General features: G+C 36.6%; 4 protein-coding genes across 13 annotated transcripts in view; 2 read left to right on the forward strand and 2 right to left on the reverse strand.

The window, feature by feature from the left end:
* syt5b (synaptotagmin Vb) overlaps positions 1 to 4,601 on the forward strand; it is an 8,048-nt gene extending 3,447 nt beyond the window's left edge. Inside the window, exons 3-9 of the mRNA XM_008436589.2 lie at positions 1,183 to 1,361; positions 1,435 to 1,533; positions 2,241 to 2,408; positions 2,512 to 2,679; positions 3,026 to 3,140; positions 3,225 to 3,358; positions 3,930 to 4,601. Of these exons, the coding sequence (XP_008434811.1) occupies positions 1,183 to 1,361; positions 1,435 to 1,533; positions 2,241 to 2,408; positions 2,512 to 2,679; positions 3,026 to 3,140; positions 3,225 to 3,358; positions 3,930 to 4,139 (1,073 nt within the window). The 3' untranslated portion in view covers positions 4,140 to 4,601. The remainder of the gene's footprint in view (positions 1 to 1,182; positions 1,362 to 1,434; positions 1,534 to 2,240; positions 2,409 to 2,511; positions 2,680 to 3,025; positions 3,141 to 3,224; positions 3,359 to 3,929) is intronic.
* Positions 4,602 to 5,030: 429 nt separating this feature from the next.
* dnaaf3l (dynein axonemal assembly factor 3 like) lies at positions 5,031 to 9,622 on the forward strand. The gene is made up of 12 exons (XM_008436596.2): positions 5,031 to 5,111; positions 5,242 to 5,374; positions 5,920 to 6,026; positions 6,447 to 6,540; positions 6,612 to 6,766; positions 6,831 to 7,004; positions 7,472 to 7,594; positions 7,680 to 7,802; positions 8,074 to 8,212; positions 8,375 to 8,489; positions 8,586 to 8,660; positions 9,144 to 9,622. Exons 2-12 carry the CDS (start codon positions 5,293 to 5,295, stop codon positions 9,295 to 9,297), a joined length of 1,341 nt encoding a protein of 446 aa, XP_008434818.1. The 5' UTR covers positions 5,031 to 5,111; positions 5,242 to 5,292; the 3' UTR covers positions 9,298 to 9,622.
* A 94-nt stretch (positions 9,623 to 9,716) lies between these two features.
* Positions 9,717 to 17,155, reverse strand: LOC103481239 (troponin T, slow skeletal muscle). 8 transcript variants are annotated; one of them, XM_017310961.1, is made up of 14 exons: positions 16,877 to 17,155; positions 16,598 to 16,720; positions 14,005 to 14,034; positions 13,902 to 13,915; positions 13,794 to 13,820; positions 12,890 to 12,908; positions 12,737 to 12,797; positions 12,543 to 12,659; positions 11,856 to 11,933; positions 11,664 to 11,777; positions 10,948 to 11,057; positions 10,752 to 10,842; positions 10,361 to 10,401; positions 9,717 to 9,901 (listed from the first exon to the last, which is right to left on the reverse strand). In XM_017310961.1, the coding sequence occupies exons 3-14, from the start codon at positions 14,025 to 14,027 to the stop codon at positions 9,856 to 9,858; spliced, it is 741 nt and encodes a 246-aa protein (XP_017166450.1). In that variant the 5' UTR covers positions 14,028 to 14,034; positions 16,598 to 16,720; positions 16,877 to 17,155; the 3' UTR covers positions 9,717 to 9,855. The 8 variants fall into 8 exon arrangements, with proteins under 8 accessions (XP_017166450.1, XP_008434816.1, XP_008434814.1 ...); XM_008436594.2 differs by having other exon boundaries at positions 13,902 to 13,912; positions 16,598 to 17,155; XM_008436592.2 differs by having other exon boundaries at positions 16,598 to 17,155.
* A 659-nt stretch (positions 17,156 to 17,814) lies between these two features.
* LOC103481241 (carnitine O-palmitoyltransferase 1, liver isoform) overlaps positions 17,815 to 23,361 on the reverse strand; it is a 21,003-nt gene continuing 15,456 nt past the window's right edge. For 2 of the 3 annotated variants that reach the window (XM_008436599.2, XM_017301702.1), the window contains 8 exons: positions 22,574 to 22,679; positions 22,384 to 22,500; positions 21,497 to 21,661; positions 20,636 to 20,764; positions 20,392 to 20,547; positions 20,202 to 20,315; positions 19,410 to 19,502; positions 17,815 to 19,049 (listed from right to left, as the gene is read on the reverse strand). In XM_008436599.2, coding sequence (XP_008434821.1) covers positions 18,927 to 19,049; positions 19,410 to 19,502; positions 20,202 to 20,315; positions 20,392 to 20,547; positions 20,636 to 20,764; positions 21,497 to 21,661; positions 22,384 to 22,500; positions 22,574 to 22,679 — 1,003 coding nt within the window. In that variant the 3' untranslated portion in view covers positions 17,815 to 18,926. The remainder of the gene's footprint in view (positions 19,050 to 19,409; positions 19,503 to 20,201; positions 20,316 to 20,391; positions 20,548 to 20,635; positions 20,765 to 21,496; positions 21,662 to 22,383; positions 22,501 to 22,573; positions 22,680 to 23,361) is intronic. The other variant, XM_008436598.2, reaches the window with a different exon arrangement.

Here is a 23,361-nt window from a genome sequence, read left to right on the forward strand (position 1 = left end):
ACTTTTCATCACTTCTGATACCGATATCTGAGGTTTACCGATGCGATACAAAAAAACAGCCACCAATCCACTTTTCATCACTTCTGATACCGATACTGAATCTCTGATGTCTGAGATTCAGTATCGGCCGATAAAACAATAAAACGGTGCTGAATTGACTTAAAACATTTCTTTTTTAAAACACAGTCATAAATGTACTGAATTACACATCTGCACCAGTGGAGCACACCTACATACACCAACAGCTTCACAAGTTTAGTTAAACATGTAAAAACAACCTTGATTTGTTCAGTCAGTGCAATTAGGACAGCCAATATAAAATATGTAATAAAGAAACTGAAACACCTAAAAGAAAAAACTGTGACCAACCTTCTTTCAAATGGTTCAGAAAGTGCAATTAAGATTTCTAAATATGATGTAAAATACATTTTAAAAAGCATAGAATTAGACTGAATAGATCTGCCACATTTTGTATGTTTTCAGAATCCAAAATCTAAAGCTGATTTTGATTTTGACCAAATGAAAAATATAAAGTTCAGAGCGTACAGACATAAAATATTATAAATAAACTTTAGAGGAAATAAAATGAATAATTTTTCATAGCATTTTCCACAAATATCAACATCCCATAGAAGAAATGTAAGACATCGCACCAATCTTTATTTTAAAATCTAAAAACATAACAAATGTTCTTTAGTAGATATTTATCAAAAATTATAAGCAGTTGTGTAATATTTCCAACAGAATTTCACTTTTATTTACCATTTTGTGTTGGTTTATCTGACAAAATCCCATTGAAATGCATCAAATTTCTATTTTTAGCTGAACATAATGTTAAATAACATCAAATCTTTGAGATGTTTGTGTTCAGGAATCAGTTCTATTACAGCAAAATGATCCAGTGAAGCTAAAGATTACAGTGGGAAAGGAATGACTTATACTTAAGATGTTTTTACACGTCTGCTCCCAGCTGCAGGAGTGTTATTATCTGACTGTGGGAATAAAGTGTTTACTCACCAAACACACACTCAGCAAACTGTCTGCAGATAATTACCTGCTCCGAAAATCCCTGAGGATGAGACAGAAGCAAATAAAATCATCGGTGGAATAATGCGGTTAATTTAAAGGAGTTTAAGTGATTAGAAACCTCATGGGATGAGCTAATTCGCTGCTCTTCTGCAGTTCCTGTGTGGGCAGTGGCGGCCATCGTTGTTCTGGTCCTGGTTCTGGTGGCCTGCTTCATCTTCTGCGTTTTCAAAAAATGTTTTGGGAAAAAGAAAAAGCCGAAGAAAGAGAGGGGGGGGAAGGCCGGAGGTCGGCGCAGGAAGGAGAAGGAAGGAGACGGGGAGTCCGGAGAAAAGGTGGGTGGCTTTTCGCTCACCCCAGTTTCACGTCGTCTCATGATGGATCATGGAGAGACGCTTCCTGTTGCAGGAGGGCGACGTGAAAAAGGACGGAGAGGAAGAAGAGAAAGAACAGGAGAAGTTGGGCAAACTGGAGTTCTCCTTGGACTACAACTTCACAGACTCTCAGGTAGCTCCAGAAACAGATTGAAGATTAAAATTAGTTCCAATCGATAAACTAATGATGAATCAGGGCTTCTTTTAGTGTTGTAGTGTGATCGCCATCCACAAGAGGGCGTCACTGGTCAGCTGAAAGTGGAGCCAGCTGAAAGGGAAACAAAGATGGCAGATGTAGCATCCCAACGACGTCGTATTTGGGTCGTTCTAGATAGAAAAAAAAGGAGGATTAAATTTCTGCCAAAAAAACAAGAAACTCTGAGATCAATCTCACGAATTTCCCAGACAAAACATGGAGATTTCTGAGCTCCAAAAGTCAAAAATACGCAAGAAAAAAATCTGAAATTTCCAAAATGTTCGAGAGAACATTAAGAAATTTGGAAGTTTGAAAAGTAAAAAAATTGATGGAGAAAACACAGATTTTTTTTAGAATAATCTAAAATTTCCGGAAATTTCCGACTTTAAAAAGTCAAAAAATTTTCAGCTCAAAGTTTTTCTTTTTTTTTTTTTCTGGACAATTTCTGAGATCAATCTCAAAATTTCTGAGTTTTTACTTGCAAATGTACTCCTCCTTTATTTCTACCTACAACAGTCCTGATACAATGTGCGTTTTAAAAATTAGCATATAAGTTTAAAAATGGCCCTTTCTGATACGGAAAGATGGTTAACACCGTTGACATAAGAGAAAACTCAGGTTTGTTGTTTTTCCTTCTCCTGAAGCTCATAGTGGGAATCCTTCAGGCTCAGGACCTCGCTGCCATGGACATGGGAGGAACCTCGGACCCCTACGTTAAAGTTTTCCTGCTGCCTGACAAGAAGAAGAAATATGAGACCAAAGTCCAACGTAAAAACCTGAGTCCTGTTTTCAACGAGACTTTTATTTTTAAGGTACTTCAACACAAACAGTTTAGTTTTTGTTGACATTTGTGTGTAAAAAAACAAACGCAAATCTCCATTCCCATATTTAACATCCAATGTCATTTCTTTTTAGATTCCCTATGCAGAGTTGGGCGGAAAGACTTTGATTCTGCAGGTTTTTGACTTTGATCGTTTTTCCAAGCACGACGTGATCGGAGAAATAAAGATTCCCATGAATAGCGTTGATCTGGGCCAGCCAATGCAGCAATGGAGGGACTTGGAGAGTGGAGAGAAGGAAGAGGTAAAGTTTAGAGTTTTTATTCAGACAGTATAAAACAGGGTTATCTTAATGAGTGGGTTTGGTCGCGCTCCTTTAGTTTCTGCACTAAAACAGGTTTTATGTGGTTTAAAATAACTTTAAACAGCCAAAACTGTCATTTCTAAATGAAAAGAATAGCAGAATTTATCAAGGTGCACAGCAACAGGTGGGGGCAGGGAGTGCTATTCTGTACAGTCTGAAGAATCCATACAAACTTGCTTAGACCTACGACAGACTCTGCAATTATTAACATTTCAGAAACTTCACAAATATGCTGCTTATCTTAAAAGCCACTTTCCAAAATTTTGACCAACTTTTCTGTCATCAGGAAAAATTGGGAGACATTTGCATTTCTTTGCGCTACGTACCGACGGCTGGAAAACTGACGGTGAACATCATGGAGGCAAAAAATCTGAAGAAAATGGATGTCGGGGGTTTATCAGGTAGCCAGACCTCTCTGGGACTTCGGTCCATATTCTGTCTCGTACTGAAGGAAGATTCTGAATACCTTTTGTTGTCTTAAAAAGACCCATATGTGAAGATCGTTCTGCAACAAAACGGGAAGCGGATAAAGAAGAAGAAGACGACAGTGAAGAAGAACACGCTCAATCCGTACTTTAACGAAAGCTTCAGCTTCGAAGTCCCATTTGAACAAATACAGGTGAGCTTCAAATGATGTTAGGACTGCAACTTGCAGATTTAACCTCCTAAAACATTAAAAAATTTACAAATAAATCAATCAATAAATATTTAACAGTCAATAACAGCGTTCCTTTTGATGTATGTTTACATCAAAAGGATGTCTGTCTGGCATAAACTTTCTGCCAGACAGAAAGTTTTTCATCTTAAATGCAAAATGTAAATATTATTTGTACCCTTTTGGCTTAAGTACTAGTTCCACTAGCAGATTATTTTCACTTATAATAAGACATAATCTACCAACGGAACTAGAACTAGGATTTTCATTTTGGCCAAAATTAATTGGCTAATTATTTTAAGCCAATAAATAAAGAATTATTGACTTAAAACAGGCCTTGATGAAAAGCTACTTGTAGGTTAGTTTTGTCTTATTTCAAGTGTAGTAAGATATTTGCACTAGAAACCAAACCAAAATTACTTGGAAAATTGTTTTTTTGCAGTGTTCAGTCCTATAATGTGTATTTATTTGCTATGTCACTCATCTTAAAGTGTAATTAAGTGATTTCATAATTTTGCTGGGTTTTTTTCTCCAGAAAGTGCAGGTTGTCATCACCGTGTACGACTATGACAAGCTGGGCAGCAATGACCCCATCGGGAAGACCTTCATGGGCTACGGGGCGACTGGTGTGGGCCTGCGCCACTGGTCCGACATGCTGGCGAATCCTCGGCGCCCGGTAGCGCAGTGGCACACCCTGCTGCCTGAGGAGGAGGTGGACGCAGCGCTCAAAGCCAAACCTCGCTAACAACCGGACCTTGATCCAAATCTGAAATGTCTTCTCAGTTTGTTTGTTCTGTTTCACGGTCCAGTGAAGAAAGGCGCTGTAGTTTCTGAAGAAAACCCGTTTCCTCAGGGTGCAATTTGATTGGACGTGACTTTTTCCTTTTATGGACGTTACAGAACCCCGTAATCTAGAGATAAGAGTTTATCTGTTTATCTGTCACTAGTCTGTATTTCGATGTGCCTGTGTACAATACAAACAATTTTGTTTTTGCTTTTCTTCTTTCCTTCAAACTTTATAAACCAAATCTAAATTTGAAAAACAATGAAGGTAAATATGCAGGTTCTGTGAAATTCCTTAAATACAAAAGAATAGTTTGTGGACTCTTGTTTTATGTAAAGTCCTGTTGGCGTTTTGGCTTATTATGTTGTGCTTTTGTGTAAAAGACTCCTATAAAATCCAAATAAAAAAATCTTTTGACAGTTGTACAGTTGCTATCTTCACTTTTGGATACATCTGGGTCGGCCCCAACCTTGGGCTCTGCAGTTTATTAAGTGGAAATTTAGTAAGCGTAAACTCTGTGTAAAATAAGTGAAAACCTATTAAAATAAGTATTGAATTGCCATCTTACCAGCAATTTTCCTGGAGTTAAATTAGGGCCATAAAGTTTGTTCTTTAAAAAAAAGTAAATAAATAAACATAATAATTATTATTTGAAACTGAACAAAAAAATGTTGAAACTGAAAGAAAAAAATTGAAATGGAAAAAAAAAATTAATTAAAAAGGATTTGAATTTAAATTTGTATATATTTGACCAGAATAAAACATTAAGCTTTTTGTTTCAATTTTTTCGTTTTTTAAATTTACTTATTTTTTAACAAACTTTGCAAGTTAACAGACACCAATTTAGCTCCATAGATGCCTCACTAAGTTGCAGACCGTTACCTAGCAACCAAACTCAAACATTTCCCCGGATGTTCCAGATCTGTTACTGAGGTGAGGCCTTACCAGAAATACTTTATAATCCTTTAACAGACGTAAGACTCTAACGATATTACATTAGTTAGCTTGTTTATTCTACATGCCGTTAGCATGATACGTCTCGGCTGTCGCTACCTTGTTTCAGCGTCGACGTGAAACCCAGCTGAAGGTTGATGGTTCCCATGTTTCTGTTAGGATGAGTGCAGGTCGGGTGTCTGAAGGAGCGGGCTGGGTCTCCTGGTGGGGCTTCAGTCCAGCCCGGAATCTGCTCAGTTTGGGTGAGAAGCTGCGCCAGGATGTTTACATTTTTACTTCATAAACGAAAAGAATTATGGGTATTCATAACGGGATTATTCTACTGGGCGCTGCGTAGTGCAGTGGTTCCCAACGTGGGGTTCTACACCTCAAAAAGGGTCCCAAATCAACAAGCGTAGGCTCTTTAATGCGCTTCAGAAATAAAAAGTAATAATAACAATAACAGAAAAAATATTTGTTAATGCTGTAGATATTACAAAAATAAAAAATTACAAATAGAGTAAGACAATATATTAGTAATAGATGTTGATTGTTATTGTGACAAACACAAGTTTCTTTGACTGTTTTATATTAATATTTGAAAACAACAACCTTTAATATGGCGTTGAAATATGGGCCTGCTTTCCATTAGGCCCATATTTTGAATTATAAATTTGATTTAATTGATCTAATCTAATATTCTATTTATAAACAATAGTGCTACCACTATTGTACCCCCTAAAATGACATATATGTGTTAAATGAATACCTTGTAATGGGTCAGCTCGTGTTCTGGCTGTCTATCCAGGCCCTGTGAAATCTGATGGAGAGATGAATGTGCTGCTGGTTGGCAGCGGGGATCCCAGACATATTTTGAAGACTATTGTGGATTCTCCAGTCGAGCAAAACCTTCACGTGAGCCATTCAATGCAAAAACACAAAATCTTACCAAGTATTTTTGGTCTAGTTCAAAGATCTTAGTGCATTTAAAATAAGACAAAATGAAGTTACAAGTGACATTTCAGCAAGAAGAATTAGTTGGTTTTAAGTCAATAACTACTTAATTCCTTATAACAAAATGTTTAAGTGAAGTAATATACCAGTGGAAATATTACTTAATTACTTATAAATGAGTTCATATTTCTTGCTGAAAAGTTACTTACAAGTTAGTTTTGTCTCATTTCAAGTGAACTACAACATTTCCTCTAGAAAGTAGACGAAAATACTTGGTAAGATTTTGTGTTTTTGCAGTTTATTCCCTTAAACTCCTACATTAAACACAGATATCTGCACAGATCCGTGCAGCAGGAGTCACACATGTTCTCTGTTCTGCAGATGTGGGTGATTGAAAGCAGCATGGACGTTGTGGCTCGGCAGCTGCTGCTCCTCTACGTCACCCTGATGTCACAGGAAAAGATGGGAATTAACGGTGAGAGCTGCTATGATGACGAGTTCATCATTTGATTAAAGCCACGGCGCTCTAAAATGTTTTGTTTTCAGAGAAGACTGAAGTTTTCTTGGAGCTTTTTGGAAACACGGAAATCCGCAGTCAGACAGAAGAGACGCTGCGGCGAGCCGCATCACAACTCATTCTCTCTGTCACTGAAACAATGGAGGACCCCAGGAACGCCTGCCTGGACACAACACTCCTGAAGGTGAACTGTGCATCTATTGATCTCTTATTTCCAGTTAAACTGCTAAAACTGAATGTTTTTCCAGTTCAAGGAGCGGGATGAGCTAGCCAGGATATTCAAGCTGTGGATCCAGCAAACGTCTCCTGTCATCATGTCCAAAGCCTGGGMTTATCGGGTCAGGCAGCATCTCGGTACCCGCTACGACTCCAAGAAGGGATGTTTCGACTGGGACCTCACCATGAAGCTGCATGAGAAAGGGGTGATGGAGAATTTTTACACTTTATTTTTTATGTTGCCAAAGGAAAAATAAAGCAGAACTGGTTACTTTTCTGTATTTTAATGTTGAGATTGCCTACATTACTGCAAAAACACAATATCCTATCAAGTATATTTCTTGTGCAAACATCTTATTACACTTTAAATAAGACTTAATTAACTTACAAGTAACTTTTCAGCAAAAAATGAGCTTGTTTTAAGTCAATAATTCCTTAATATTGATAAAAGTAGCACTAGTTCCACTACCAGATCGTTTTTACAAATAACAAAACATTTCCCATGTTATAAGTGAAACAATCTGTCAATGTAACTAGTATTTTTTCATCAAAATTAAGGAATTATTGAGTAAAACAAGCTTCTGTGTCTTGCTGTAAAGGAACCAGACTAGAAATACTTGATAATATTTTGAGTTTTTCAGTGATGAACTCTTCCTGGTTTTTCTCTAAGCAGTGTGGAGTCATCAGCAAACAGCAGTATGTGCAATGGAGAGGAAAGGGTTTGGCGTTCGAAATGAGGGAAGGTATCTACCAAACAACCAACCCCACTTTACTCTCCACAAGAGTTTTTAATAAGGTTGGTGCATATTTGTTTTTGGTGAACTAAAGAGCTCTGAAGTTAAATAAACAATCTAAATTTTAGTTTGTTTTTGTCTCAGTAGGAAGGAGACAAAGTTGGCATTCAAGGCTACTGGGGAGACATCGTTTCCAGCCCTTATCTTTCTTTTGGTATTGAAAGTGACGACAAGAAGCTGCTGAAAATGCAGAATGGGCAACACCTCAGTGTAAAATATGGCTACAAATATTGTCTGTCACAGTTTGTCACTTTGCAACCATAAGCTTTCGTTTCTTTTATTGGAATAAGTAGTAAATGCATATTTGAAAGCAAACTCACTATAATTGCAGTGAAATGTGGTTTCACATTTTAAAATTTAATTAATAAAAGTTTGCAAATCATTTATAATTTTCTTTCAGTTTATATTAAAGGTGCTCACATTCTGAAGAAGACTACAGTCTTTTTTTATTTATCATCTTTTCCTCTTCTCGCCTCCACAGACGGCCCAGGATATCTCCTTTGCAAACCTGCAGGAGTTGTTCCGGTCCCTGTCCAGCAGGCGGCGCCGTCTCACTGCTTCTCATTCAGACATGGAGGCTGAGGAAGCGCCCACACTGAGTCAGCAAAAATCACTTAAAGGTAAAACGTCAAATTATATCTGAAGAAACAGAGATATCTGAAACTGAACATGTCAGAATGTACAGGTAGAAGAATTGTATAATCTTATATTGTCATCTTCTTTATTGCATTTGTTTTATTAATGYAAACCGACTCAATACATTTTCTTTCACTCCTCTTCAGACTTAATGCACCTCAGCGGCGTCTCCATCACATTTCTGCCTTTAGATTCTCTTCAAAAGCTGCCACAGAAGCAGAAATACCGCCACTGCTTCAACTCTGTTTACTTCTCTGCCAGGTAAGCATCAGTAAACAACAACTGAAGATTTATTGTGTGTCATCCTGAACTACGGATGTGGCTGCTGAGCAGGTTTCTGTCTCTCTGTTTGTAAAGCTGCGTCCACCAGTTGGACCCCATGATGGGACAGATTGCTGCACCAGACGCTGTGCTTGTCGTGGAGCTGGCCAAGTGAGGGTTTTTATAGTAACATGGCTTGTTACCATGGCAACTGCACTGTCACCAAGAGTACAGTGGCGGCTCTGTACTCGTGGTGCTTCATTTTGCTTATTAACTAACACTATGTGTGGTTGCAGTGTTTGTATTTAAGTTGCGTTTGTGTGTGTGTGTGTGTGTGTGTGCGTGTGTGTGTGTGTGTGCGTGTGAACTCGGTTTTTATATCATTGTCGGGACCTATTTGTGTCTACAATGCAGGGTTGTGGGGACCACTGCTCCTTGTGGGGACATTTACTTTGGAAATGCTGTTTTTGGGTTAGGGGTTAGTTTTAGGGCTAAGGTGGGAATTGACTTTTGATTTGAGTAGGGTTTAAGTGTGTTAGGGTTAGGGTTAGAGTGAGGGTTAGGCTGCAGAAAATTAATGGACGTCAATGTGAAGTCCTCACAAGACATAAAAACACGACTGTGTGTGTGTGTGTCTGTGTATGTGCTTTTTAGGTACATTTTGGACCTAAACAAGGAGCAGGAAGCGGGCTTTGCAGAGACGGTGACGAATTTGGCGCTAAAGGCAGGATTTGAACCCTGGTGTGAGGGCGCCAATGATGGCGCCAGTGATGGCGTCCTCACCGTTTTTGTTCAGCAGAAGAAGTGAAGACGGTTTTTCTTCAGCACAGATCTGCAAGTTGCTTCTGCTGCAACAACATAAAGTTTTCCTCATGTTTTATTAAGTGAGCTTTTTGAGAGAAGAAGTAGGATTATATAAGATTTTTCTTACTTCTACTTCTTTTTCTCAAAACTTTTGTTCATATTAACTTGTGACATGCTAATGTTATTTTATAAATGAAAAAYAAATACATTTTCCAGATAATTTCCATTGTTATGTTAATTCCAATTCCTTCCAAAATGGCAGAATAAGTTCATATTTGGAAAGTATTTGATTGTCCAGCCTCAATGGATTTTAAACTATCCAGAACTTTTTCAAACTGTTTGTTTATTGTTGTTAATTTATTTGCAGAAATTTTCAGTAGTGAATTCAGTTTCTATGAACAACAAAAACAACAACAAGTAAACACTGTTTAATTGAAGTATGTTTTATTAACTGAATGGACAATTAAACCTGAAGAGCTGAACACAAGAAAATTACTACAGCTAAATCTCAAGCTGGGGAAAAATCTTCTCCTTAGTTTCCACTTTGCAAATGTGGGAAACCTCACTTCCATCGGCCTCCAACCTTCCCCTTCCCATGGCTTTTCTTACTGCAATAAGACAAGACAAGCAGTAAATCAGATCACAACACTGCAAAAACCAAAATCTTACCAAGTATTTTTGGTCTAGTGTTTAGTGCAAATATTTTTAGTACACTTGAAATAAGACAAAACTAACTTACAAATAACGTTTTATCAAGATATAAGAGCTTGTTTTAGTCAATAATTYCTGAATATTGATGAAAAATGACTAGTCTTTCACCAGATTATGTATTTCACTTAAAACAAGTCATTTTTCTGATGCTATGTGCTGAAAAGTCACTTGTAAGGATTTGTGTTTTTTCTAGCAAAGTGAGTCTAACACAACACACTCCATCAGATGTCAGTGAGGGTTTTAAAAATAAACGTATTTCTGTTATTTATTTTTTCTGCTATATTAGTGAATTTGCTTCCTGTCTGCAAAGACGCAATAACTAAAGGCTGTGCATAAATCAAAGATGGCTGACTCACAATTTCTGGGCATGTTGGATTCTGTTCAGAAGGACGTTGATCTGAAAAACAAAGTGGAGTCAAGTGTCACAAGTTAGCTCATTTTTTCTGAAACAAATTTGATATTTTCTCACAGCAAAAACAGAAACACTTAGAAAGTATTTTTGGTCTAGTTTCTAGTGGAAATACACTTAAAAAACTAACTTATTAGAAACACAAGAAAAATATCTAGTGAGTGGAATAATCTTAATATTAAGGAATTATTGACTTAAAACAAACTTCTATATCCACTGAAAATTTACTTTTAATTTAGTTTTGTCTCATTTCAAGTCCTAAGATATTTGCACTGGAAACTAAACCAAAAATAGTTGGTAAGAGTTTGTGTTTTTGCAGTGCTTAGRTGAAGATTTACTTCATATTTCTGCTTCTTCATCTTTTCAGTGAGCTCAAACTTCTCTGATTCCAGCTGATAGATCCATTCCCACATCTCCTTGGCTCTCTCTCTGAAACACATGGACAATTATCTGATTGCATTTTTAAATTATTTCCAGAATTTTCCAGACTCCCTTTGTGCAAACAGTAAAACAGAAATGTTGTAAATCAATCACCTGAGGCCGTCCTCCTTCAGGCTCTCAATACTCAGCGGCTTCCGTCTCTCCGCTAGAGTTTTTTTCTTGATCTCTCTTGCCGTTTGTCTCTTGCCTCTTCTTTGTTCTTCCTGCAGGAAMAACAAGTTTTACTTACAGAACTGGGTCTGGGATGATTAATCAAGCTAACGTTAAGTTTCTGTAATGGTTGAGAGCTCATGAACTTTGCCTAAAAAGCAAGTCTTATTTAAATGGTCGCTACAATTTTTGATCAGAAGAGTGTTCATTAGGTTTTACACCTTCTACAGCTTGCTAAAGTTACTTCTATGCAAATATTATGAAGGCGTATGAATATATTTGAAAAAAAAAACTCTTGTCAGAAAGTGAAATTCATGATATAGATTCATTTCACACTCGCGAATCACAAAAGGTCATTACTAAAAAAGTTCAGAGTGCTATATCCAAACATTCTTGGGAACATTTTCCTTCCACTAAATTTTCCTGTTTTGTGTTAATTAGCAGATGAAGATGAGAAACCAAGMGTTTCCAATATTTTACTTTTCCACAATATTTTGATTTTCTGAGAAACTGAATTTTGGGCTTTTGTCATCTGAAAGCCATAAAGTTGAAAATTACAACAAATTGTGACAATAAATTTTGAATGTTGCTCTAATTATTAGAGCTGAAATTACGCAGTTTCACATTCGTTTGCTAAAAACAAAAAGAATCCCATCGACCTTTGCAAGGAATCCTCCAAAATGAGCGCCCATGTTGGAGAGCACTTTCTTCTTCTTGGCCTCATCGTCCGCTCTCTTCTTCGCTTCCTCGTCCTCTTTCCTCTGTCGTTCTTCCTGAAAGAGTTAATCTGAGACGTTGAGCTCTGCAGAGYAGATTTTTAAAAAGATACCTGTAATTTTAGAATAATTTACTGCAATCCGTGTCTGTCTGTCTCGCTCTTTTTCAGCCCTCACACGCTGCTGCTCAGCTCTCTCTGCTCTCCTTCTCTCCTACATTAAAACAGTAAAACACAGAATAATGCARTCAGAGCAGGACGGGCAAGGATGAGAGCCACTGGAAAAAAAATACAAARCAAAAAAAAATCTGGATGTTTTTTCAGAATTCTAATTCTGTATCAATCYATGTCAAAATCCAAATATATAATCCTTAAGTGTTTGTCCGTTTCTCTGTTATCATATGAAAATAATTACACAAAGGTTTTCTTCCTTTTYATAGGATTTATAAACCTGCAAGTTATCCACACTGGAAGACCGTCTCAAATTTATTAGTTRGATTTGAGTTTTAAGACTAAATTTGCATCATGGTGCACAAACAATTTAAACAATTCTGATTCTGAGAACATTTTCAAAATTCTGACAAAAAAGTCAGAATTTTTAGATTAAAGGCAGAATTCTGAGAAAAGTTTGAATTCTGACATTAAAAGTCAGAATTTTGAGGTATAGTGAAAATTTTAAGACAAAAGTCAGAATTATGAGATTAAAATTTGAGTTCTGAATTTAAAAAATGTCTCTTTTTTTTGTTTTCAGTGGCCCTAATGTTCTTCCATACAACAGTCATGCAGAATCCTTGTTTGGGGGGAAAAACCAGAGAAACTTTACAATTCTGTCTTTGAGTCCAACCAGCTCCTCTTCCTCCTTCTTCCGCTGCTCAAAGTGAACATCAATCAGAGTTTGCAGCTCCAGCAGATCCTTCTCCATCCTCTTCCTGTGGATATCCTGAYWGCAGGAACACAAAGGGTCACTTATGAGTGATTTGGACGATTTTCTTATAACTTATCGCTGAAGGAACGTACGTCAAAGTCAACCCTCTCTCCTTCTGGGATTTTTGGCGCTGCGAGTTGTGTGACCAATGGCCTGAGCAAATATTACAACATATTATCACGTGTTCGCATTAAATATTAATGTTTTAGTTATTTGTAAGTAAAAATKAACAATATTTAACTTACTTGTATCTGGGGCGTTCTTCTTCGACATGGTYGCCAGAACAGCAGCAGAAATAATGAGTTGGGTTTGTTTTGATGAAACTCACCATTAAGTTAAAAAAGGAGCAGTAAATTTCAACCAAAAAATTCTGAAATTTTKAGATTAATCTCAGAAAAAAGACATGGAAATTTCCAGGCTCAAAAAGTCAAACATTTTCACCCTTTTGAAACAGACRATTTCCAAAAGTGAAAATATTTCATCTAATGGTGCTCAGAAATTTCATTTTTTTTCTAGAAAATTTCTGAGTTTAATCATAAACTTTCAGTTTTTTCTTGCMAATTTTTGACTTTTGGAGATCAGAATATTCCTTGTTTTTGTTTTTTTTTAGAAAATTTCTGAGATTAAAATTTTTTGCCAGTAATTTACTCTTTTGTTTTCTATCTAAGATGCAATCATAATTAGGGCCACACTAAGAAAACATAAAAATAAAAATTTAAAGATAGTCATACTGTGAGAACAAAGTCATAGAATTATGAAAAGAAGTAATGACTTTTGAATAAARTCAAAATGTTATGAGAATATAGTTGTAATAATACTATTACATCTTATTGTTGGCGYCTTTCTCGAGACTCAAGATCACATTACATAATTTAACAGACAAAAAAGTGACAAAAAGTAATAACATTTGAAAATATAGTAGTCATAACATTACAAAAAATAAGTTGTACAAGAATAAAGTCTAAATAATCTGAGAATAAAGTTGCAATATTATGACTTTATTCTCACATCACTTCAACTTTATTCTTGTCATTTTAATATTTTTACGTTCTTAGTGTGGCCCTAATTCTCCACTGTAATACAGTTTAGAGTTTCCTGTATGATAAAGTTTAATAATAACCCTCTGATTGTTCACAGCGCCAGGCTCACCTCCCTCTCCCTGCTCCTCTTCATCATCTGCAGAAAAACACAGCGGCAGTCAGACAGAGCTGAGAGAAAAGATGTACATTTATTTAAAAAATGAGTGAATGTTCTTACCCTCCTGATGGCTTCTAGAGGCAAATAAGAGATCATATCAGACAGGCCTTTAAAAACACACTGTAGTGATATAGATACTGAATGCTGGATTTGATTGGCTCACCCATGTTCTTCTGGAAAAGACATGGCGACTCTGGAGAGAAAAACATAAATATAAAATTCAGCAGAAAGGCTTCATTCAGAAGCTGAGAGCTCTTTCAGTAACAGACTGCTGCATCCGCGGCGCACAAAGGAACGTTAACACAGATCCTTCCTCCCAGCAGCTGTAATGTTAGACTCTAGATTCGTCACTATTTACAGTTTTTCCAGATTCTAGTAAATATCCTGCTCACTGCAAAAACACAAAATATTACTAAGTGTATTTATAGTTAATTGTGCAAATAGCTTAATACATTTAAAATAAGACTAAATTAACTTATAAGTAACTTTTAGCAAGAAACATAAGCTTGTTCCAAGTCAATAATTTATTCATATGAATGAACAAGTTTTAGTTTCACTGACAGATTATATAATTAATAAAGCGCTATATAAGCCTGATATCTTTATTTCATTTCATAGACTAGCTCTGTCGGGAGGAACTGAAAATTTATCTACAAGGAAAGTTAAAAGTGCATTTCAGTGCTGTTCTTCTGACTCATTACAACAAAACCCCTTTTTTTTAAATGCTGTGAATTAATTTTCTCAAARGAATTTTAAAATTGCCTCTTTTTTTGTGGGAACTTACAATGAATAAATGACGAAAGCCTTTGTGCTTTATAACTGTCCCTTGGCTTTATTTAGTATCATAAATTGAAATTTATTTGTGGGAGGGGAAATTACAATATTGACAACATTAATATTCCTGTGCTGTTGGACTAATAAAACTTTTGGATTAGGTGTGAATACTTTCCTGATTTTGTTTGGAAAGTTGTCACTTTAGTAAATTATTGTGGAAAAACACCAAAGTTTTTTTGTTTATTTTTAAGAAAAGTAAACTAAATATAAAGAAATGTGAAACCTTTTTAATTTTGAGAAAGTTAAAACATTATTGTTAAATTCTTTCTAGTTATTTTGGCAATTAGCAAACATAAATAATTTAGGTAATCCTACCAGACCTGAAAATAGGATGTTGGGTCTGATTAAATGTAAAAACATATAAATAAAAAGGCTGTCTGTATTTAACTGGATGCAAACAGTGGAGGCTGGAGGGACGAGAGGACAGAGAAGTGTTGTTACCCTGCAGGGAAAGACGCGGACACCAGCTGTCCCCCTTTTAATTTGATTTGGAAGAAAGAATCTGGGATGGAGACATTAAGCATTTTGGCCGGTTGCTATTTATACCTAAATACTCTGCTGTCATCCCATCTATTCTCTGCCTCAATTAACTGAAACTTTAACAAACTGCAGCTTAGACTATAAACTGTTACCTCATCAGAGCTGATCAAACGAAAAGAAATTAAATCAAAACAGACATTTGTCCCCTGAGTCCGTCTGTCTTAATAAATCAACAGACTTTCACTTCCTTTCGTTGTCAGATTTTTAAGTTGATTTCTCAAATTGCGGGTCGAGAGCCGGTGGAGGATTTGGAGAGGAATTCATGACATTGTTACTAAACTGTCTGAAGGAGGACAGACAGACAGATGGACGGATGGACGGACAGGGAGTCCAAGGGCACCAGAAATAAACCTGTTAGTCTGATGATCGTCGTGCTTAATTACAGATCCATCAACTTTAATAATAAAAAAGTGACAGCTAACCCTTTCACAATAAGAAATTWATCAGCTAATAAAATGTTTCCATTCTGATGACTGATTTTTTTTTGAATGACAACTTTGTTTATTTTTATTTGTTTTCTTTACTAATTTTGGTTGTTTTATTTTGGACGTTTAGAATATTTTCCCAAATGTTCTTTACAAAATGAAAGTTTATTAGACTTTGAGAGTGTGAACCACTGAAGGCATATTATTCGAAGATTATCTCACAACAACAATATTAACATTTAACTGATCATCCCAGTGACATCGAGCTTTATGCATCTCAAAATACGTTTTATTTTCTTCACTCACCATTTTTATTTTATACACTTAAAATAAGGCAAAACTAATTTAAAAGCTAGTTTGAATTAGTTTAAATATGAACTTGTTTTAAGTAAATAATTCCTTAATATTGATAAGAAAAATTCTAGTTTCACTGGCAGATTATTTCATTTACATCTAGTATGTTTTTAAATCAATATTAAGGAATCATTCATTTAAAATAAGTTCATATTTTGCTGAAAGCTCACTTGTAAGTTAGTTTTGTTTTATTTCAAGTGTTCTAATTTATTTTCACTACAAAATACTTGGTAAAATTTTGTGTTTCAAATCTGTCAATTGTTTAAGTCAATAATCCTTAATAATACCGTTGAAAAAAGTAGCTGTAAAGGAATAATCAGAACTTTTTTATCAATATTAGGGAATTATTGACAAGCCCAAATTTATTGCTGAAAAGTTACTTAGTTTTGTCTTATTTAAAATTGACTAAAATATTTGAACTAAAAACTAGACCAAAAATGTCCAGATTTTGCAGTGTGTTTCTAACCGTTAAAAAAATCCACAAATACAGATTTTAAAACTCTGATTGGTTTGTTATTCTAGAATGATTGCATCTTAAATATAAAGGGTTGTAAAATAAACCATCGTATCTGGAGAAAGTCAGGAGGTGATCGGAGGACATACCTGGACGGAAACGGATGTTCACCGGCGGCGATGAGATGTTGAAGACGCGGCTTTATAAAGGGAAATCCTCTGGGAATGTCGTGGATAATCCAATTATTCCAACCCACTTCTGGGTCTCACCTCCTAATAATCAGCCACATGAAAACATCCAAGCGTTTGTCCTCGTAAAACTATTTGTAACTGCGAGTAAATCCGACCCTTAATTTGGAAAAGGTTGGCTGGGATGTGGATCACGGAGGCATGAGATGCAGGATGATGAGGGGAGGGTTGATGGCTGACCTCACTGCTGAATTAAGAGACGAAGACAGCTGACCGGCGCTCGGACCGGTCCGTCTGACCGGCGCTCGGACCGGTCCGTCTGACCGGCGCCCGGACCGGTCCGTCTGACCGGGGCTCGGACCCTCCAAACCTAAAGTGGAGATCCACTCAAGTCTGGAGGAGAAAATACAAACAAAAAAAAAACTGGAAAAGAGCAACTTTTACAACCTGAGAGCCATTTATACCAACCGAATAAAACTACACTGCAAAAACATAATGCCAAGTATTAAGTGAATAATACAAAAAATTACCAGAAACTTCTTTTCATTCATAGGATGTTGCTTTAAGGCGATAATTCTTTAATAAAAAAAAATACATATTTTTTTTCAGTTATCATAAGACAAATTTCTCATAAGTTAACATTTTTAATTTAGAAATCAATATTCAACAATTATCAACTTAAACAAGCTCCTATGAAAGTTACTTTCAAGTTAGTACACTTGAAACAAAACTCAGATATTTGCAGTAAACTTAGACCAAAAATAGTTGGTCTGGTTTTGTGTTTTTGCAGTGTAGGTTAGAGCCGCAATGCAACTTTACTTTCAAAACGAAACTTTAACACAATTACAGGAAGTTTGTTGAGATTTTTTAAACTGACCAACACAAATATATTTTTGTTTTTAAATTGAATACACATCTTTCAATGGAACATTTATTTTATATTTTATATTTTAGCAGACAGTTTGCATCCTAGAGAACAAAAAAATRAACTTCATAAAATGAGTAATTATTAGACAGCATATTTAATTTTTATTTTGGAAATGTTATGCACATGTTGCATTAATAAACCTGTGAAAACTGAATCTATTTTTATTTTTAAAACTGGTGATTTCACAAAATTTGAACAAAGTGAAACTAAAACAATACAATTTGAGGAATTCTGGGTAGAATATATCTACAAGTGCAAATGTAAATTTTTTCAGTTTTGTCAGCAGATGGCCTTTATCAGTCTTTATATCCCAGTTAGCAATGAATAAGTAATTGATTAATCATGATTAATCGTTTCAGCTTTAAACTAAAGTTCAGTGACCAGCAGAAAGACATCGTCGAGTATCAGCATGATGCTTCCTCTACCGTGTTTCTCCACATCCCGAATCCAAACAGAAAGAAATTCAAAGCTTTTCTGTTTTTCTTAAGAATGTTTTAATGTTCCCTTATAATGTTGCATTAAAAAGCATTACAATAGCAATAATAAACCAATAAGACAAAGTGATTTGTGTAAGGGTGAAAAACAAAGAAGGTCATCAAGTAACAGAAACCTGGAAATATATTCAACATCTGATGGACATCTGGAGAGCAGCACTGCTGGCTGATGTCACAACGGACCCAGAAAAATATAGTTTGCCTCGTTATGGCACTAATTTAACACACGTAAAAAAACTAAAACAGCAGTGAAAATGAAACAGAACTGTAATAGAAACACATGGATAACCCACCTGGCACTCGAGATCATCTACTGATTTTATATTAGTTTATATAAAAATCTGATTTACACAAACAGGAAGGAAGTCACAGACTTCTGAGCTTTTCAAAACAAAGGCTCCCACTTCGACATGGTAGAAAATGACGTTTTCCCTTTCACCTTAAAACCTCACAAGCAAAACTTCTCACTCAAACCGGAGAAAGTCCGCGGCTTTACTTCACGCAACGGAAAGTCAAACGGATTATTCCCTGCAGTGGAGCGACTTCAGGATCTTCTGTCCCAGCGCTGGACGGGTTTGGATGAGAAACTGGCTCTATATTTTAAATTATAATGACCAAACATCAAGATAAATATTATATAGCTTCATTTTGTTAAACTAGTTGTGCACATTTTCTTTCTCCACACACACACACACTCACACACACAAAGTTACAGCCGCGTCGATAAAAACATAATCTTCATCGTTCTACGCCATTCAAAGAAACTATTTAAACAAGAAAAACGAGAATCCTCCACCTGACGGTACAGGTCCCACCATGTGAAGAACAACTCAATGTTTCCACACGGTTTTCCCAGCATCCTTTGCGTCTACTTGTCTTTCTTGACCTCGGCGTTGCTCGGCTCCTTGTTGGGCTCCTTGTAGACGGGGTCCAGCAGGTGGAGCAGATCGTGCATGGCTGCCCTGATCTTACTGCCGAAGACATGGGCGTCCTGCAGGGCAGGCAAACATTTCCATTAGAGAGAAGAGAAAACAAAACTAAACTGAATCCTGCAGGGCTTAATCATGATTTAAATAATAGTCAATTAATTAAGGAATCAATTAATCGCTGAAAAAAAACAAACTCAGAACCGTAATGAAGCCAAAACCGGACAGAAATCTATAACTTCTGAATCTAAAGTAAAATAAATCCTCTATTCGTAATAAATAAGCTGAAAAGTTCCTTGTAAGTTAGTAGACTCGAATTAAGACAGAACTAAGACACTAAAAACTAAACTAAAAATACTTGCTAAGATTTTGTGATTTCCAGAGCACCGACTAAATTAAATGAATGAAATTTAAGTTAAACTCACAGTGTCAGAACACGAGTGTTTACATGAGATGTGGAAATTAATCATGTTGTCTGCCAAAAACATGTAAGAAACTCCATAACCATCATCGGCCACCTGAAAGAGACGGATCACAGTTACACTCAGGATGATGAAAAAACGATATTAATGAGGCAGCGAGTGAAAAACGTTTAATAACGACAATAAAACACCTGATAAAACACTATATGTTTGTAGATAGAAATAAAAAGGATTAAATTCCTGCCAAAGAGACGCTGAAAATTTGAGATTAATCTCAGACATTTTCTGGAAACAAAATTGGAAATTTATGAGTTTAAACTAATTTTAAGGTTAATCTCAGAAATTTTCAAAAATGTAGGAAATTTCTGAGTTTCAAAAGGAAAAGAAAAAAATTCACAAATTTTGAGATTAATTTAATTAATAAAAAAAAAAAACAATAAGAAGCCACAAATTTAGAGTTTGAAAAGTAAAACATGTTCTAGAGAAAAACTCACATTTAAAAAACAAAAATAAAAAAAAACAAAGGTAGGAAATTTCTGGATTTCAAAAGAAAAAAAAAATCTTGAGATTATTCTCACAAATATTCAGAAATAAAATCTGAGATTTATGCATTTGAAAAGTAAAAAATGTTCCCCAAAAAACTAAAATTTTGAGATTAATTTCAGAAAAAAAACAAAACCTTTTTGATTTTTAAAACTCAGAAATTCACGTTTTTTTTTTCTATAAAATTTCTGCGATTAATCTCTCTTTTAGTATTGTACTTTGTGTTTCTAAGGCACGGAGGACGATACTGACGGGTCCAAAGCCGCCTCCACAGGAGATGTACTCTGGGTAGTTGACCAAGTCGAACAGCTCCGCCTGCTGGACGGGAGTCTGACTCGTCGACAGCCTCCACGGCTCAGACAGAACCTGAAACAAACCGTTTTCAGTCAACCTGGCCTCAGGCGCAGCCTTCTGGAGGAAATGACTCAAACTGAACACAAACCTCTTTCAAGAAGGGAGAGTCCACTCCCAGGTATTTGGAAACCACGTAGAGGCAGAACAGGTGCCGGTCGATCCCGGCGCCGGTCATCGCCATTCGGTACAGCTGTTGGTGTTTTTCCGATGCGGCGCGGAACAAACGCCGGCACACGTCTGCTGGCTGATCACACGTGTTAAAACAACAGAAACTGATTGGTTTACAAGGAAAACTACCAAGTAGAGAAGCAGCTGTAGCACGACGTCCTCACCTCTCCGCCTTCTAGCGCTCGAACGAAGGCGCTGCTCTCGCTGGAGCAGGAGCGAACCGTCTCCGTCCTGCCCTCCCGGAACAGGCGGGTCATGGACGCTTCGTACGTCAAACAGAACGTCCCTCGATCCTGGACCGGGAAACAAACCACAGCCAACCTTTACTTAACCAGAACCTGTCTGACAACGTGAAGTGAGCAAAAAACTATCAGGAAAGATGAGGCACCGACCTAAAAAACTAAATCCCTGACATTTATCAGTCTGGAACGGGTCACAAAGCTCCTGCTGCAGTTTTCTTTGCTCTCAGTGTTCATTTAAAGTTTATTTGTAAAGCACATTTCAGCAACAAGGCAGTTCAAAGTGCTTTACATCATAAAAGCACTAAAATCAACAACTGAAACATTACATTTTACCACATTCAGTCGTAAGACATCAAAATGTTGGCTAGTTTTTCACTAAACAGCCGGGGTTTCAGTCTAGCGGTTCAGCAGTTTTACCGTTTTTTGGACGTTTGTTCCAGATTTGTGGTGCATAGAAGCTGAATGCTGCTTCTCTATTTTGGTTCTGGACCAGAACCAAAAGACCCGAGAGCTCTGGAAGGTTGATACAACAGCAGCAGATCCTTAATGTATTTTGTTGCCAAGCCAATCAGTGGTTTATAAACTAACAACAGTATTTTAAAGTCTATTCTCTGAGCTGCAGGGAGAACTGGGGTGATGTACTCCATCTTCCTGGTTTTAGTCAGAACGCATTTAACAGCAAAACGACTCGATATGACTTTAGATGTGTGTGTGTGTGTGTGTGTGTGTGTGTGTGTGTGTGTGTGTGTGTGTGTGTGTGTGTGTGTGTGTGTGTGGACTCACCCTGAAGTAAGCCAGCTGAAGAGCCATCTGTACAAAAGCATCAGGACTGACGCGGCACTTCTTGATCTTTCCTTTGCCGAATTCTCGGAAGGAGAAAACATGGAAGTCGACGTCGTCAGCCAGAGCCTGGGCGACCGCCAGAGAGCGGGAGATCTGCTCCTGGCACTGAGACAGGAGACGGAGACGGTTAACTAAAGACAGCTTTGTTAAACTTTAATCTGACTTTAGCTGAGATCTAAAATCTATGCTGGACAACTCTATAGAATATTTTTAATTTTCCTTAATTAAGAGAATCACAAAGTCGTATTTTTACTCCAACATGAAAAATAACAAAAAAACTAAAATGAGAAATGTTGATCAAAGTTTTACAGGTAATATTTAATAGGAATTACTTTAACTTATCTGCATCAAATTATTATAAGTAACACTGATAACTAATGAGCTTTTTTTCTCATTAAAACAAATTTTCTCATCATTTTAAGATTTTTTATGGTAAAATTGTGCCTTTTTTCAGCTAATATTCTGAATTCTGCAATTCACAGGGATGATTGATATAAAATCCACTTTTAGAAAATATTTTCTGCAATTTCTTTTTCAGAAAAGAAATCTGGAAATAATAAAAAAACCCAACTAAAATCATAGTTGGTACAAAAAAAATGAGAGATTTTATTTTTAAGCCTAATCGTCCCACCCCATCACATCCTAATAAAAATCATATCTAAACCAGTTTTTGTAATTGCAACTTTGCAAACATTGATAATTACATAGGTATTTTCTTTTTCACTTTTGCATCAATTTCCCAGGTTTGTCTCTTAATAAAACCCTCCTGCCTCCACGTTTCACAGCATCGTCTGTAAAACCAGTAAGAAACGGACGGATCATCGAACCTCTGAGGGAATTTCCCAGCCGAGTTTCTGCGGTGGAGGCAGCGACGAGTCGACCGCTCCCTTGCAGTGTCCCTCTTCGTTGTAGCCGAGCTGGAAGCTGTCGGCAGCGAGAACGTACTGCAAACACACAGCGTTTACTGCGAGCCGATTGGCTGGAGTCAGACAGCATCACACGGCGAATCGTCCTCACCTCCCACACATGGGCGACCACCGGCGCGTCCGCCCACGAGTGCTCCGCGTTGATCCCGCTCTTCCCATTCTTGTAGTAAACGACTGTAAAGGATTTATCGAACCACCTGGAAGAGACCGACATGAACACCTGAGGAAGTTTAACTACAACAACTGGGTTTACTTTAAGCTTTTACTTTAAAGGGGGGGGTCCAAACTTTTTGTCACACAGATCAAAATCGTCATGTCTGAAAAAAATACAGCACTGGAAAAAATTAAGAGGCCACTTGAAATTGTAAGTTTCTCTGATTTTACTTTGTGTAGGTTTATGTTGGAGTTAAATGAACGTTGTCCTTTTATTCTATGATCTACTGACAGCATGTCTGAAACTCAAAGCAAAAATTTAGTATTTATCTGCAGAAAATAAGAAATTGACAAAATAAGAAAAAAGATGCAGAGCTTTCAGACCTCAAATAATGCAGAGAAAACAAGTTCATTTAGAAACAGCAACACTAATGTTTAACTCAGAAATCAGCATTTGGTGGAAAAACCAGCAGGTTTTCAATGGGGTTTGGTGCAGAGAGCTTTTAATTTATTCCAGAGCTGTATACGATTTCGCCATCATAAAGAAATCATAATATGACCTTCTTTATCTTCTTAACACAACAAGCAAATAATTATTCAAATGAAGTAGTTACACTTTTTGTACAAAGGGATAAGTAAGTCATTATATACCCAAGGATACCGACATGACAGCATCATGAAAATGAAGGAGATTTCATAATGCCTGACTGTCTTCACGAATGCCTG

Source organism: Poecilia reticulata, linkage group LG19 (genome assembly GCF_000633615.1).
Source record: "Poecilia reticulata strain Guanapo linkage group LG19, Guppy_female_1.0+MT, whole genome shotgun sequence".
Taxonomy (NCBI): Eukaryota; Metazoa; Chordata; class Actinopteri; order Cyprinodontiformes; family Poeciliidae; genus Poecilia; species Poecilia reticulata.